This window comes from Rhinatrema bivittatum, chromosome 8 (genome assembly GCF_901001135.1).
Source record: "Rhinatrema bivittatum chromosome 8, aRhiBiv1.1, whole genome shotgun sequence".
Lineage (NCBI taxonomy): Eukaryota > Metazoa > Chordata > Amphibia > Gymnophiona > Rhinatrematidae > Rhinatrema > Rhinatrema bivittatum.
The window spans coordinates 267,821,459-267,838,646 of NC_042622.1; the positions used below are offsets into that span (position 1 = coordinate 267,821,459).

Below are 17,188 nucleotides of genomic sequence, written 5' to 3' on the forward strand. Positions count from 1 at the left end.
CAGGGCTTCCATGCATAAGTTTAGGATCGGAAGAGGGACACCATCCCTTTCCCCTTTCTGTGCTGCTTCTAGGTTTAGCCACCCCCCCCCCCTTCCACAAAACTTTTCATGCAGATCATCCAGTTCTTTAATATCTCTATTTAACAGTTAGAGTGGAAGGGACTTGAAGAACATAAAACTATCGGGGGAAATACTACCGTCATTTATTCAGCCTAACGAGGAAAGGGGCGGGTTTCTCCCACTGCTGAAATGTAAGCTTCGACTATTCCAATAAAGGAAGAAATATTAACTTTAGGAAGTGGCCTCGGGTCCTCAGGGATTTGAATTACCAGATACTTAAAAGAACTGGAGGCCCATTGAAAAGGACCATCTCCTGCCACCAAGTCTGTATCAAGTCTAGGGAAGGCCGAAACATCAGATTCCATAATATTTTGCTTAAATCCTGAAAACTGTAAAATTGCTCAAAGATGTCCCCCTCAAGCATGCCAGTGACATTTTGAGGATTCAAAATAAAACCCAGAAGATCCTCAGTGAAGGCCCAGGGGAAGGTGCTCAACCCCCTCAATCACTTGTATAAATCTAATCAAAGGCTGCAGAGAGAGCAGAACCAGCAGTGGAGTAAGGGGGCACCTGTGTCACGTGCCCCCGCCCATTTGCTGACACCACTACTTTAAGTCTCTGCATATGACAATGGAATGGTTTTTAAGAAATTCCCTTTCAAGCCCATTCTATCTAGGATTTAAAAAAAAAAAAACCCAACCCAACATATATTCCCATTCCTCATGGTTGCAAGCTTTTTCTATGTCGAAACTAATGAAAGAAGAGACGTTAAAAGCCTAATAACCTTTTCCATAGCAGCCAAAACAAGCCGCATATTTGAGGTAGAATATCTACCCTGCACAGTAGCCACTTGGCTTTCTGAGATTAGGTCCAGGAGGAAACAAAGCCAGTCTGTCCTCTACTGCTTTTGCTAGCAACTTATTGTCCACATTTAACACCAATATTGCATGATAGGATTCAGGAAATGTCAGATATTTCCCTGTCTTGGAGATCACAGTTATTAAAGCTAAATTAGACGCCAAAGGGATTCTCCCTCCTTGGACAAGAGTCTCATAGTATAAAAGCATGGGATTTACTACTCTGTCCACTAAAATGTTAGAACTTGGCACCGTACCCATCCGGTCCAGGGGTCTTGCACAGTTTTACTTTTTGAATCTCTGCGATAATATCTCCTCTAGACAAGAGGGCATTCAATCATTCCGGTTGTTCCAGAGAAAAGTTAGGTAGACAGAGTTTTCTCAAAGACCTCTGGGCCTGAGCTAAATTGCTACCCTGTAAAGAGTATAAATCTGTATAAAACCTTTCTAAAACTTTAAGAATCTCCTGTTTACTATTGGACAAACTACCATTCCCATTCTTTAGAGCCGCTATATACTTGGGGTCCATACTGGAGCTTACAAGATTTGCCAATGGATGCTTCCAGTAGAGTGATGGGGATGGGGACTGGGAGGTGGGGGAGAGAGAGAGAGGGGGGGGGGGAGGAATGCTCCTGGGTTAGGAAGGTGGGAGGAGAGAGGGGAATACTCCCCTTGTTGACATTACTGTTCTGCTCCTGCACTGCAGATTGTCTGCTCCCAGCAGCAACAGCAACAGCTGGGAACCCGCCCCAACCTGGTGCAGAGGTGGCAACTTACGGTCACACCATGGAAACTCCTGTCAACACACAAATATTACCAAAACCCGTCACCAACTAATGCCAAAATCTGTAGTGTGTTGCAGGTGCCAGGGACCATTTGCAGGTGGCTTCTGATTCCCTGAAGATTTATAGGGGCCAGCACCATGGCTCAGGACCCACCTGAGTTAGCCTGGCTGCATGGTCTTCTGCTGGCTCGAACTGGGAGAGAGCGAGCTCCCTTTTAATACAGAATGGGATAACCTCTGGTCAGAGCTTCCGGTAACCTGGGGACACACTGTCCGCAGTTCCTCACAGTACTGTGTGTGTGTTTTCAGACTGGTTTACTTCACGCCTTCCTGTAGGCCCAATACGCACAGAAGGGAATGGAGGCTTGTGAACGGCTGGCCCTCCCCTAGGAAGGTGCTTACTCGTTGAAACAGTGTGCTGCGGACACCAGCCACCGCTCACTGAGGATGGCTGCCCCACAGAAGTGCTCGTCGTTCTCCCTCAGGCTGACTTGCCAGGGGAACTCCCCTCTGGAGGCATCCGAGCCGCCTACAATGCGGTTTCCTCGCTGCATTGCAGGCCTGTCACCACAGTCTGAAAGAGAAAGAGAGAACAAGCAAGCGTCCAGTGAAAACGATCGAGCTTACAGTGCCGGAGAACCGTCTCTTCTGAAAATTCCACGCTACATAATGTTTTCTTCAGGTTCTATGGCATTCGCAACTTCTAAGTTGTGCTGGAGCCTCCTCCGCCATTTCCTGCCCCGTGCTCTCTGCACTTTGCTGGAGTCTTTGGCACTTATGACATTTAAGAGTTAAATCTAGATTCAGACACCTTTATTGGCATGACAATTTGACACGTATTGTCAAAAAAGCACACAGAATGATTAAAGGGAAAGGGGAAAAATAATATATTTATTTGCAATATTTTCCCTTATGTTGTTTTTTTTTGTGTTTCCCAGCAATTTCTATTATGTGCTCCCCTCCTCGTTTTCTGATGTTTTTACCTTTGGATTCAAATAGGGTTTTATAATGTTGTGTATTTTATATTTATTATTGTATTATGAATGTTATACCTGTTCCTCGCCCTGAACTTTGAAGGCTGTGGGTTATAAATATTTTAAATAAATAGTAAAGTGAAGTTACAATATGTACGTATGTCGCAATCCGCTGAGATTGCTGGAATATAAATTATTTAAATTAATAAGTGAATAACTATCGGGGGCAGGACTCAGGTTTTGGTGTTGGTCCCATTTTGTCCCTGGTCGGATTTCACGTCTGGCTGCTGCACCACGCGATTCTCCAGCCGAATCACCAGCTCCCTAGCAGAACATGGCGGAGGAGGGAGTGTGTGCATTCTGCGAGATGCACAAGCAGGGTGGGGGGGGGGGGGGTGTCTCCTCGGATTTCGCTTACCGCAGTCTGCTTCATCCGACCCGTCCAGGCAGTCTGTGGCTCTGTCACACTCGGGGTTCTCCTTGCTTACACACTGACCGCTGTGACATGCAAAGCTCTTTCCGGGACAGCTTCCTGTGCAGACAAGAATGCTCGCGTGAACGAGGGCCGCTTCCAGTCACTAATGTGTGCGCGCACTTGGGATGCTTTCTATTTATTTATTTATTTTTTACCCAGGGATTTCATCCAGGCTCCTTAGCTTCCAGTTCAATTGGAATTAGCCCGTCTCTTTTGAACTCTGGTATTATAAGCCTCTGCTCACAACTATAGGAAAATTGGTTCTTACCTGCTAATGTTCGTTCCTCTAATACCACAGATCAGTCCAGACCAATGGGTTTTTGCCTCCCTACCAGCAGATGGAGGCAGAGAACAAAACCTTGAGGCACTGCTACATAACCGAGAGTGCCACCTGCAGGCCCTCAGCATTGACCGGTATCCAAGCAAAGATTAAACATCCTTCCCCATACCAGGGCGAACTGAAAAACTCCGGGGTTGGATACCCTTGACTTGGAGACCAACATATCTCCAGTATCCAAAAACAGACAACTGGTTGATCCAACAAAAGAAACTGAACAGATTAACTGGTAATAAAACTCTGATATATCGAAAAAAGTACCAGGAAAATCAGTCTTTCGGCATGAAACGGGAGGGTCTCTGGACTTATCTGTGATATTACAGGAATGAAAATTAGCAGGTAAGAACCAATTTTCCTTTCCTGAACATACCCAGATCAGTCCAGACCAGTGGGATGTACCAAAGCCACCCTGCACTGGGTTGCTTTGGTACGCTCTCAACACACTTTCACCGAAAATAGTATCCTCTTGCATCCGTACATCTAATCGGTAGTGTTTGCCTAAAGTAAGAAGCAAGGACCACACTGCGACCCTATAGATCTCTTGGGGAGATGACACAAACTGACACTCCGCCCAAGAGGCTGCCTGTGCTCTAGTCGAGTGTGCTTTCAGACCCGTCGGATTGGGTTAACCCTTACAAATATAGGCCGAACAAAAAGCCTCCTTCACCCAACGAGCCAAAGTAGCTTTGGAAGCTTTCCCTACTTTATTCGCTCCACCGTACAACATGAACAGGTGGTCCAAGAGCCGAAGTAGTGATCTTCAAATGACGGAACAGAGTGCGACACACATCCAAAAGATGGAGATCATTCACCCTCCGCTGAATCCCTAGACCAGCGATTCTCAACCGGTGTGTCGCGACACACCAGTGTGTTGCCAAGCACTGGCAGGTGTGTCACGGCTCCTGGTGTCCCACTTGTGCTTCCCTTCTCCCCAGGGGCAGGGCTGAAGAGCGGAGAGATGGTACACGCCACCACTGGAGGCCAGGCTGGCGGCGGCTGAAGAGTTGGAGAAACCCTGTGCGCTGCCGCCGGAGGCCAGGCCGACGGCGGCTAGAGAGATGTTGCGCACTGCCAGAGGCCAGGCCAGCGGCAGCTGATAAGCGGAGGCCAAGGTTATTGGGCCAATTAGAAGAGGCTCCAATCAGAGCTTGTGTGTGTATGAGTGGCAACTTTGTGTGCCTGTGGTAGAATGGGTGCATGAGTAGCAGCTTTGTGTGCCTGTGGTAGAATGAGTGCTTGGGTGCATGAGTAAGAGCTTGTGTGTGTGTGGTACAATGGGTGCCTGAGTGCGTGAGTGCGAGCTTGTGTGTGTGTGTGTGTGTGTGTGTGTGTGGTAGAATGGGTGTGTGAGTGGCAGCTTTGTGTGTGTGTGTGGTAGAATGGGAGCAAGAGCATTTGTGTGTGATTGAGAGAGAGACTGGTCAGAGGTGATGTGTTTCTGTGAGAGACAGACTGGTCAGGAAGATGACTGGTGTGTGTGTGTGTGTGAGGGAGACAGAAACTGGTCAGCAAGGTGAGAGAGAGAGACTGGTCATCGAGGTGACTGATGTCTGTGTGAGAGAGACAGAGACTGGTCAGAGAGGTGACTGGTGTGTGAGTGTGGGAGAGACAGAGACTGATCAGAGAGGTGACTGGTGTGTGTGTGTGGGAGAGACAGAGACTGATCAGGGAGGTGACTGGTGTGTGTGTGTGTGTGGGAGAGACAGAGACTGGACAGGTAAGTGATGTTCCCCATAGAAGTAGCAGGCCTTCTTGTCTGCAGAAGGGTAGTAGTTATTGGTTCTGAATATCCCTTCATTCGCATGCGCCACCTCTCAAAAGCCAAGCCGTGAGACAAAAGTGATCCACCCGATCCAAAAATATGGGCCCCTACCCCAATAGCCCTGGCAGATGAGCCAGCCGAAGAGGACAGTCTACCACTAGATACACCAGATCCACGAACCATGGATACCACGGCCATTCGGGCGCCACCAGCACTACCATGCCTGGATGTGATTCTATGCGCCGTAACACTTGACCTGTGAGTGACCACAGTGGAAACACATTTAGAAGAATCCCCATCGGCCACTAAAGTATCTAGCCCTACCGAGCCGGCTTCCCTTCTGCGACTGAAAAATCTTGTCGTCTTTGCATTGACTCGCGTTGCCATGAGATCCAGCTGTGGAACCCCCCCCCATCTGGAACAAATATGATTCCAGGCTTCCGGGGACAGTTCCCATTTCCCAGGATTGAGCTGCTAACTACTGAGGATTTCATTCTGCACGTTGTCTATGCCTGCTACATGGAAGGATGCCACTCCACCCACATAAACAACAACTGAGCTTCCCAAGCCATTGCATGACTCTTTGTTCCTCCTTGGTGGTTGATATACGCCGCTGTTGTTGCAATGTCTGAAAACACTCGAACCATGCGACCCCAAACCAGAGGCAAAAACTCTTCTAGGGTTCTGCGCACCGCCCTCGTCTCCAGATGATTGATGGACCAGGATGCTTCCACCACTGACCAAAGCCGTTGGGCAGATCAACCTAGGCACATTGCTCCCCAGCCCTTGAAGTTGGCATCCATGGTCACTACCACCCAATCCGGAGTCTTCAGGTCCACCTCCTTTTCCAGCCACCACGAAAGGCTGGACCTAGATTCCGCTAGAAGGGGCAGTGGCAAATAAAACTGCTCTGACACCAAACTCCATCTGGATAGCAGCGCCTTCTGTAGCAGCCACATGTGAGCAAAGGCCCATGGGACCAGATCCAATGTCGAAGCCATGAATCCCAGCTGCCTGCAAGTAATCTCAGACTCTGGTCACTGGAAGACTTAAGAACCGTGTCACTTGCGCCTGCAGTCTCGACACTCTGTTCGCTTTCAGGTACACTCGGCCCATCTGGGTGTCAAAGTGGGCTCCTACATACTCCAATGACTGAGATGGGTGACTCTTTGCCACACTGATGACCCAACCCAGAGAGCAGAGCGTGGTCATAACTCGCTGTACGGAACAACTACACTCCTCCGTCTTTGCCCAGATAAGCCAATCTAGTTTGTGGTACCAAAGAAAGAGGGCATCTTCCGCCCCATCTTGGGTTTGCAGAAGGTAAACTTAAGCTTTCAGGTGCCATGTTTCCAGATGGAGACATTGCGGACAGTAATTGCGGTTGACAGTAATTGCATCGGTCTGCAAAGGAGAATTCCTGGCATCGTTGGATCTAACCGAAGCTTATCTGCATATTCCCATTTGAAAGGACCAGTAGACGTTTCTGCAGTTCAAGGTGTTGGGCCAGCACTTCCAGTTTCGGGCTCTTCCTTTTGGGTTGGCCACGGCACCCCAGACCTTCACAAAAGTGATGGCGGCAGTGGTGGCAGCCTTGCAACAAGAAGGAATTCTGGTTCATCCGTAGCTACCAGTAGATGGAGGCAGAGAAGAAAAAACTTTGAGGCACTGCTATATAACTGAGAGTTATACTCCCGCTCTGTCTGTAGCGTTTGTGCTCCAATTGTTCCTTCTTAGTTATGACTGCACCTCTGAACTCACACCGCAGTCAGACGGCATGTAAACGCATCAAAACTCCGGAGATACAAACAAAATAATGTGTTAATGATCTCCCATGCTGGATAATGTATTGATATAGTCCGGACCACACGAGCTGTCGCTTAACTAAGAAGGAACAATTTGAGCACAAACGCTACAGACAGAGCGGGAGAATAACTTTGTGGCATCAGCCCTGCATTGCCCCTGAGGCAGCTCTTAAAAAGAGCGAAACTCGGCCAGAGTCGGGCTATTTTCAATAAAGGCCTTTCTTATACACCGATCTCCACTTTGTCTACTGCTACACTCTCAGTTATGTAGCAGTGCCTCAAAGTTTTTTCTTCTCTGCCTCCATCTGCTGGTAGGGATGTATAAACCCCACTGGTCTGGACTGATCTGGGTATGTTCAGGAACCTGTTTTATATCCTCTCACATCTCACCCAGCCGGGTCCCTGCAGTGAGTGGCAGTCCTTGATCCAGGGCCCGTGCACCATGGCTGCTGCCAGAATCCTGCAATCATGGATGTTAAATCCAGCCACTAGATGTGACTCTTGCACAATGGCTAGCACTGCCTCCCTCCCGACAAGGGGCTGTGAACGCTATCTCTGCAGCATCTCCAGGTCCGGTCAACCTGGGAAGTGTAAAAACTGAGCCGGGAATTGAACTCGTGGACTCAACATGGACTCTCCTGACCCATTAGGCTGGCTCTCTATGGGAGAACTTAGAAGAATAATTCAGCACAATCTTCCATTATTTTTAATTGTATCATAAGCTTATGTACTCTGGTTGTGTTTTAGCTCTCTTTTAAGAAGCAGAAGGCAATGAACACCTAAACAGCTGAACCTGAGGGGAATAACAGAAACATAGAAATGACGGCAGAAAAGGACCAAATGATCCATCCAGTCTGCCCAGTAAGCTTATGGTAGCATCTGCTGTGCCGTGTAGGTTACCCCACATTTTCCCAGACCACAAAAGTCAGTGTCCTCTTTGTTTGCTGTTTGAATCCAATTCCCCATTACCCCCGTGCTTATCAGTTACCTACACTGTAAAAGTCAGGGCCCTCGTTGATTGCTGTTTAATCCAATTCCCTTTATTTATTTCTTTAACATCTTTTCTATACCAACATTTGGTATGCACCATCACAACGGTTTACAGAGAGGCACATATATTTATTGTTCAGCTTGGGTCATGCTATCTTACAAAGTGCCAATATAGTTTCGGTTACATGTTTCAATAATACAATCTATATGAAAGGTGACATGGGTCTTGTCCATATATATGATTAATAGGGTAACCATATAAGTATAGTACTTTATACTGTCTCTATTTAGCTTTAAAAGTAAAGTATGAGAGAAAATAATAAAATATGCAAATATGCATCTAGGTGTGTTGATGTTCCGTTGCCTGTTAGTTCATATTTCTTATTCTCCATTTTCACTGTAAAAAGCTTTTTTGAAAAGCCAGGTTTTTAGACTTTTTTTTTTTTTGAAGAGTTTTAAATCTCTCTGTAATCTAGTTTCCAGAGGCATTGTGTTCCACAAACTTGGTCCAGCTAAGGATAGGGCTCGCTCTCTGACTTGAGTCAGTCTGGCTGTCCTGACTGAAGGGATGGTTAGAAGGGATGTTAGGCCCTACCGTTGAAGCAGAGAGCAATGTTTGAGTTGCATCAAAGGTATCAGTCTTATTGGTTAAGGGTAATAACTGCTGCATCAGCCAATTACTCCCGTAAAAGTTGGGACCCTCGTTGGTGGCTGAATGAATCCAATTCCCCTTCTCCTCCCTGCCGTTGAAACAGAGAGTAATGATGGAGTTGCATCAACAGTATCAAGACTAATTGGTTAAGGGTAGTAACCACCACACCATCAAGTTACTCTATCCACTCTTTTCTTCATTTCCAGCCTTTAGGGATCCATAATATTTATCCCTTTTGAATTCATTCACTGTTTTGGTTTTCACCACCTCCTCCGGAAGGGCATTCCAGGCATGCACTACCCTCTCCGTGAAGAAAGACATATCCCCCTCTACTTCCTCTTTTGTTGGATGTCTCGCCAGTTCACACCCACTCTTGTTGGGTGTCTGATTCACAACTTCTCTTGTTGGCAAGGCTGGAATCCAGGCCATTACTGACTTGGTGTGCCTTGAACCCACAGCTTCAGTGTTACTAACCTTTGGGGCCGGCGAAGGATAATGCCATTCTGTGACCTAGAAATCTTTGTATGTGTGCAACCCCTTTAACATGTACTATACAAGTACAAAACGTACATGTAGCATGCATAGCCCGAGCTATAAAAGTGTATTAATCACACACAGGCCGATACAGTACAGTGCGCTCTGGTGGACTGCACTGTTAACCTGCGTTTGGCCTTGCGTTTTCAACGTGCTATTTTTACCCCTTATACAGTAAGGGGTAATAGCGTGTCGAAAATGCGCGGCCAACCCCCCCGAAACTAGTAGCGCCCGCAACATGCAAATGCATGTTGATGGGCCTATTAGTTATTCCCGCGTGATACAGAAAGAAAAATGTGCAGCCAAGCCACACATTTTAATTTCTGCCGGCACCGGGAAAGTGCACAGAAAAGCAGAAAAAACTGCTTTTCTGTACACCCTCCGACTTAATATCATGGCGATATTAAGTTGGAGGCCCCAAAAATAAAAACAAATTTTAAATTTAAAAAAAAAAAAAAATTTAAGTGTGCCCGCAGCCCACGGGTCGGAAGGAGGACGCTCAATTTTGCAGGCATCCGTTTTCCGCGCCCGTGGCTGTCAGCGGGCTCGAGAACCGACGCAGGAAAAATTGAGCGTTGGCTGTCAAACCCGCTGACAGCCGCCGCTCCTGTCACAAAGGAGGCGCTAGGGATGGTAGGGACCTCTATTTACCGCAGGCCCTCATTTAAATACTTGATCGTGCTCCCAGGAGAGTGGCCTGGGCGTGCACTGGGAGAGCGGGCGCTGACCTCGGGAGCACTCTGCAGAAGGCAGCTGGAGCTGCTGGGTAGCTCTGGGGGACATACTGAGTGAAATGGAAAAGTTTGCCGAGCGTGTGGTTTGGGAAACGCACTACAGAAGGCTCTGGGAGGCCACAGACTGGAGAGGGAAGAAAGTTGTTTGAAAGTGGAAAAGTTTGGTTTGTTGGGCTGCCTGCCAGAAGCAGCTGAAGAAACGGCTATGAAACTGCAGCAATCGGATTTGCAAAAAGATTCAAATGTTTTATTTTCCCCCAGTATTTTATATTTCACAACATGCCTGGAGGTGGAGAGAGTCTGTATTGCTGTTTCTGAAATTACACCAGAATTTGACATTTTTATTTTTTAGCTGAATGAGTTGAGTGGGGAAATAGTCATCTAGTACTGACAGGTCTATTAGTAATGCTGTGTCATTTTTTCCTTCTTTTAGTACTCTGTCTGGCTTTCTAGCATCAAACTTTTTATTAATTGGTCTGGGAGTGAATAATTATACTCTGTGATTTATGCAAATAATATATGTAAGAAAAGATGACTTAACTAAACGTAAAGGAAGAAATTGGTTGTGGAAGCTGGGAGTGGAGCTTGGTTGATTTGCTCCTACGCAAAAAAAGACAATTCCACTGCCCTTGATCAGGCTAAAGAGAGCCAGATAACTAGTCGTCCATATTCAGTGGGCTATTTATCACGCTGAATATCCTGGATAACTTACTTGGCTAACTTCAGCCCAGATAAGTTGCTCATTTTCCAGATTTTTTTTAATATTGGCCTCCCAGATTTCTGTCTTCTTTTGGTTGATTGGTGGAGCTGCTGCATTTAGGACCAATAAAGCAAGAGGGCAGGCTATCTAAGAAGGCTGTTTAGGCAACAATGTAGATTAGACGCCAAGAATAGTCCAAGTTTGACCTTTATTTGAGAGGAGACGTATATTTTGTATTTGTGTGGGCACAAATATACGTCTCCTCTCAAATAAAGGTCAAACTTGGACTATTCTTGACGTCTAATCTATGCTGCTGCATTTAGGCCAGAGAGCCCTGGTTCTTATCGTGGCCTGGGACTCGTCCACAACACAATCTCCAGCCAATTACACTGCTCATCACTTCCATAAATCTTCTACTGAAATTAAAGGGAAACATCAAACACAGCTGAAGGAAAGCAGTGGGATTTCTCACCTGATTTCAGTCCTTTTGTGTAGAATGAAAGTTCGCTGGCATCTGCAGGAAAAGGAAAAACCCAGTTTAGGAGAACATTTAAAAAAAAAAAAAAATCATCACTGGAGGTGGTATAATCCCAAGATGCAGCACATGATGTCAGGAGAAAGTAGTGGAGAACCTGCTATACGCAGATCTTCAACCAAAAAAAGATAAGCTAGGTGCAGGATAACGCAGGGTATCCAGCAAAGAAAATAAGGGACAATAACATGTAGGTAAAGTTACGACTGCGTGAAGAGATGCCTAATATAGAAACAGAGAGCATGACTGCAGTTCAAGACCTCCAGGTCTAACCGGTCTACGCTCGTGCTTCCTTCCTATTGCAACATTGCAAACCCAACCTGACCTCTGGCTTTACCCTGGCTTCTCCACTCTTTAGGGTCTTGCCGCATGCCTTCTTATATCGCAGCACTGTTTTGGCCACCTCCTCTGCTGGGAGGCTGTTCCCACCAGCCGTGCCTTGTTCCTTTAAGACACTGCAGGGCTTCAGAAGCAGAATCTAGTGGGTTCCCAGCTTATGCAAGCAGCAGCGCAGTAAATCCAGGACAGGATGGGGTGCTTGGCAGATTCTGACTATAAACTCGCTGAAGGAAGCATGAAGGAAAGGATGATGCTGACTTTCCAGTCCATGTGCAGCGGTTCCAGTCCAGAAATGGCTAAACCCATAGCTTCGGACATTCCCACAACAACTCAGGAAGCTTGAAAGGAAAATGGCGCAAGCATCCAGCTGAGCAGAGTTTGGCCACTTTTAGAGCTTTATTATCAAAATACCAACAGTTGATTAACGATGCGAAAAAGTCATATTTTTCTAGCATTCGGATTGCAGGTAATATTAACTCGAAAACTCTATTTAATATTGTTAGGTCCTTGACCACTGCTAACTTATCCACCCCTGCGGCCTCCGGTGTTGGAAAGAACCAAATCCATGGCGATGCCTTTTTTGCAATTTTGACTCTGAAACCCTCTGCATCTTTTAATCGCATCTCAGAAATCAAAACATTGACTATCTGATATTGCTAATACAGAATGGGAGTCATTTGAACCCATGACACCGAGGGAGGTGTCTGATGTAATTAGTACAATGAATAATTCTCCATGCGCTTTGAATGTTTCTAAGGTACCTGTACTGAAATCAGTTAAGGAAATTATTTCTCCTGCCACTGCTTGTATAGTAAACGTCTTGCTAGCTGAGGGATATGTGCCTGCTTTCTTAAAGATAGCTGCTATTCAACTGCTTTTAAAAATACTTGGACTTAATGAACTATCCCCTCCTCTCTTCCTTGCCTTTTATAGCAAAGATTTTAGAAGCTGTACGTTTTAAGTAGTTGGAGTATTTCATTGATGATAATGGTTTTCTCCATCGTTATCCATTTTGTTTTAGAACATTTTTTTTTTTTAAATACTGAGCTGCTACTGATGCCCCTTGTTGACACTTTTAGAAGAGAGTTGGACAAGGGCCACGGTTTTATCTTGATCGTTAGATCTCACTGCCTCATTTGGCACGGTCAACCATGGGATGTTGATACATCGCCTATGCCAACTGGGTGTTGCAGGACAGGTGTTGAGGTGGTTTCAGTCACATCTCCATAACAGAAAGCAACAGGTCCGGAGCGGAGTAGCAGTTCTAGCTTCTGTGATATACATTTGGGCGTCTCCCGGGGGGGTGTCAACCTATTTAACATCTACTTGGCCCTTATATGCAAGCTGCTGGCTGTGAGGGATTCCGAATTTATGCAGATATCATCCAGTTTCCTTTTCCGTTAATCTTGGCCTGAGACCTCTGATAAAATATATTCTTGTACCTTTTTTTGCTGCCCTGTGTGAAAAATTATTATGCAGCCCCGACTCCCTGATTCTTTCAGTCTCTGTCCCGGGCCTGTCAAATAAAGCCCAGCTCCCTCCAGCAAGCTATATTTTAAAAACTGACATGCACCCCCCACCCCAGAACCCATGGTCCAAATAGGACTGGTGTAGCGCTAAGCGCATCGAGATCCACAAAAAAAGAAATAAAAATATCAGCCAATTAGAAGAGAGTGCGAAGCATTTCCATTTTTAACATTTTTTTTTTTTATTATTATAAACATTATCAAGAGCAGCTGATTTCGGGTCCCCGACATGGACCGCGTTTCGCCACTCCGGCTGCGTCAGGGAGGGACAGAGGCCCAAACCGATCAGTGACCATGTGAAAGAGATCAGTCCTAAGCCAGAAAACCAAAGCAACATGAAGAAACCTTAGCTCCCACAAAGAAGCGGCAATTGCCAGCTCCAGTGGTCTGGGTTAACGGAGAGTTAACCCAGACCATTATAGATAGAGGAAGCAGATTCGTCTCCATAAACAGTGCTTTGTAAAAAAAAAAAAAAAACCACAAAAAAAACAACCACAAACCAAAATGCATCAAAGTAGGAGTTTTTTTCAGTGTTCTGCACAACAGAGCTTGCACGTTCATCATGAAAGAACAATTATGGCAATATTCCAAAAGTAATTAAGAATTAAAAAAAAAAAGACCTTGACTTCAATAAGTCTTCACACACTTGGTCATAGCAAACTCAGATTAGCTCTGGTTCAAAAAATTGCCGTAAGGAGGCCCATAATAAGTTAAATAGAGCCCACCTGTGCCCAGTCACAGCAGCTGAGCTGGTTCAGAGACTCCTGGATGAAGAATCAAGCTGTTTGTCTTGTATGAAGTGAATCTGAGGCTGAGGTCAAAACATACCGAGCTTGGAGCTGCCAAAAGAACTCCAGAATAACATTATTCAAAAGCACGGACTGGGGAAAGTTATACCAACATTTCAATGTGTTTCTGAATATCCTTTGAGGCACTGTCAGAGCCATTGCTGTAAAGTAGAAACACTGTGATACCACCAAGACGCTGCAGTAATTAGGCTGTTCCTTGAAATTAAGTAGACTTGGGTTATGGAAAATACTGTGGAGGGTCACTGTAAGGCCCAAGATTACTAAGAACATGCCATACTGGGTCACACCAAGGGTCCATCAAGCCCAGCATCCTGTTTCCAACAGTGGCCAATCCAGGCCACAAGAACCTGGCAATTATCCAAACACTAAGAAGATCCCATGCTACTGATGTAATTAATAGCAGTGGCTATTCCCTAAGTAAACTTGATTAATAGCAGGTAATGGACTTCTCCTCAAAGAGCTTATCCAAACCTTTTTTGAACCCAACTACACTAACTGCACTAACCACATCCTCTGGCAACAAATTCCAGAGTTTAATTGTGCGTTGAGTAAAAAAGAACTCTCTCTGATTAGTTTTAAATCACTTCGTCCCCACGCATCACTAAGACCTATCAGAACCAGCTACTTAGGCACTTTATATGCACCTCCAGCCAAGTCACTACTTAAGAAACGAGCTTTCTCGACTGCTAGCCCTACTCTATGGAACGCCCTCCCCACAGACCTTCGTCTAGAAACCTGTAGTCGAACGTTCAGAAAGAAGCTAAAAACTTGGCTTTTTACAAAAGCCTTCACTTAAAGGTCTCTCCCTAGGGTTTGAGTCACTCATGTCATACCCCATCACCTTAGAACTCTGACACAGTAGCCCTTAATTCTCCTGTTTAGCTCTACTTTACCACAATCTACACCCATGTTTATTAAGTCGGTTGTAATTCCAACTTTGTTGTTATTTATTTATTTGTAATAATAATTTTAAATTTTTAATCATAAGTCGTCTTCAGCTCTAACTATAAGTTATCAGTGTTATCTATAAGTTCTCATGATGTTAGACCTGTTATTTGTACCCTCTTGTTTGATATAATGTTTCGATAATGTTCGATGTAATTTCCAACTTTTGGTTTTCTGTAAACCGACGTGATATGTACCAGTACATGAACATTAGTATATAAAAGCTCTTAAATAAATAAATAAATAAATGTGCCAAATGCTAACTTCATGGAATGCCCCCTAGTCTTTCTATTATCTGAAAGAGTAAATAACCGATTCACATCTACCCGTTCTAGACCTCTCATGATTTTAAACACCTCTATCATATCCCCCCTCAGCCGTCTCTTCTCCAAGCTGAACAAGCCTAACCTCTTTAGTCTTTCCTCATAGGGGAGTTGTTCCATCCCCTTTATCATTTTTGATCACCCTTTTTTGTACTTTCTCCATTGCAACTATATCTTTCTTGAGATGCGGCAATTTCAAGATTACTCCACAAATGTGGCGTGGTATTGAAGGACAGCAAGAAAGGAAGCTATTGCTGAAGAAAACCATATGATGTGCCGCAGAGCATTTGCAAAGAAACACTTGGAGGACATTGCATGCATGTTGGAGAAGGTTATGTGTTCTGATGAGATCAAAGTGGAGCTGTTGGGTCTCAATGCTAAGCGGTTATGCACGGCGTAACACACACACAGCATATCACCCTGCTAACACCATCCCTACAGGAAAGCTAGTGCTGGCAATATTGTACTGCGGGGATGCTTTGCAGCCGGCTTGCAAAGATCGAGGGAAAGATGGAACGTTGCAGGTAAACCCTGGAGGAGACCTGGCATCAGGGAGAGGATTTACCTTTCAGCAGGGCAATGATCCTAAGCACAAAGCAAAAACAGCCGAGGAGTGGTTCATCCAGAAGAAAGGCAATGTCCTCAAGAGGCCCAGACCTGAATCCAGTGCACATTTGTAACCAAGACTTGAAAACTGACAATCTCCCCACACACACACACACATACACAGTCCCCAACCAACAGGAAAGAGCTCTTCTGCCACGAAGGATGGGCACGGTCCTAAACGACTCAGGCCCTTATTGCTCCAAAAGAGACTTCCAAGATGTGTTGGGTCCAGGGGCGAGAAGACTTATGCACACAAGACTGTTTATTCATAACAAGTACCGTTGGGATGTTTCTATTACTGTTCCTTCACAATGAACGTGCAGAGTGTGCTGTGCAGATTAGTTAAAAAAAAACCAAAAAAACACGAAACACTTATTTTAATGCATTTTGACTTGTATTTTTTAAATAGCAGAATGTGTAAAATGTACCTGGGTGTGCAGACTTTTGCAGGGCACTGTAAATATACTGTTTACTAGATTGGCACAACTGAAGACGTTTCATTTTAGTAAAGTTTACTCTTGGAATACAGTGCAGAGAGTGATTTGTCAAAGTCTAAATATACGATCCATAAGGGCCCAGAAGTGATTTTCCCCCTCACTCGGGAACAGACCTGCGCCCAATGTGGCTTACATATATTGATTCCTGAAATGGCAGCATGGGGGGGGGGGGGGGGGAAGATCAGCCCGACAATACGATAGCACTGGACCACACGGACAAACTGAACTACAAAGCAAGAAATGTAATTGGATTTTGAAAGAAAGTTGCAACCCCGGTTTTTCAGACCTGTGAGGCAAGCTAGGATGCACCCACAGTGCCGGCACAAGGGTCTGCAGCCACCCTAGGCATCATGCAATCTCTCTCTCCTCTCCCGCACCCAACCTGCAGATCACACACACACACACACACACCACGAACCCCCTTTCCCACACCACGTGACCTTTCCCAGCTCCACGCCTCTCCACCCTCGCTCGCTGCTTTCCCAACATGCCGCCCGCCCTCACATCCGACAGCGGGCCCTGCTATACCGAGCACCCTAAGCAGCTGCCTAGTGCACCCTAATGCTCCCGCCGGCCCTGTACGCCCCAACAGATCAGCTAAGTCTTGCATGTTTTAAGGAGCTAGACTGAAAATCTTTATAAGCCATTCCTGTAGTTCCCCTGTTCATGCTCAGGAGATTCTCACCGATGGCCCTCCCGCTCCTCCATGTTACCAGTGTCACCTCCCAAACACGGCTATTGCTAAATAGGGCTGCTCCCAGGAGCGCTGGGCTGATCGCAGGTAGAAGCCACTCTGAAAGTAAAATGCCGAGTTGGGAGAAGAGACAGATTTGTGAAACATTGCAGTGTGCAGGAAGGATGCAGATTTGGGTTTTGTTTTCTTAAGGAAAATCTAGTTTAATATCAAATTAAGTTATAGAGTCTGATACGCATGTTTGGGAATGGGT

At 45.7% G+C, this 17,188-nt stretch overlaps 1 protein-coding gene across 1 annotated transcript in view; it reads right to left on the bottom strand.

Moving 5' to 3' along the window:
• The window catches only part of TMPRSS9 (transmembrane serine protease 9), a 139,054-nt gene that overhangs the window by 108,529 nt on the left and 13,337 nt on the right, over positions 1 to 17,188 (bottom strand). The window contains exons 5-7 of the mRNA XM_029610788.1: positions 11,137 to 11,178; positions 3,094 to 3,207; positions 2,104 to 2,275 (exon numbers count right to left, since the gene is read on the bottom strand). Coding sequence (XP_029466648.1) covers positions 2,104 to 2,275; positions 3,094 to 3,207; positions 11,137 to 11,178 — 328 coding nt within the window. The remainder of the gene's footprint in view (positions 1 to 2,103; positions 2,276 to 3,093; positions 3,208 to 11,136; positions 11,179 to 17,188) is intronic.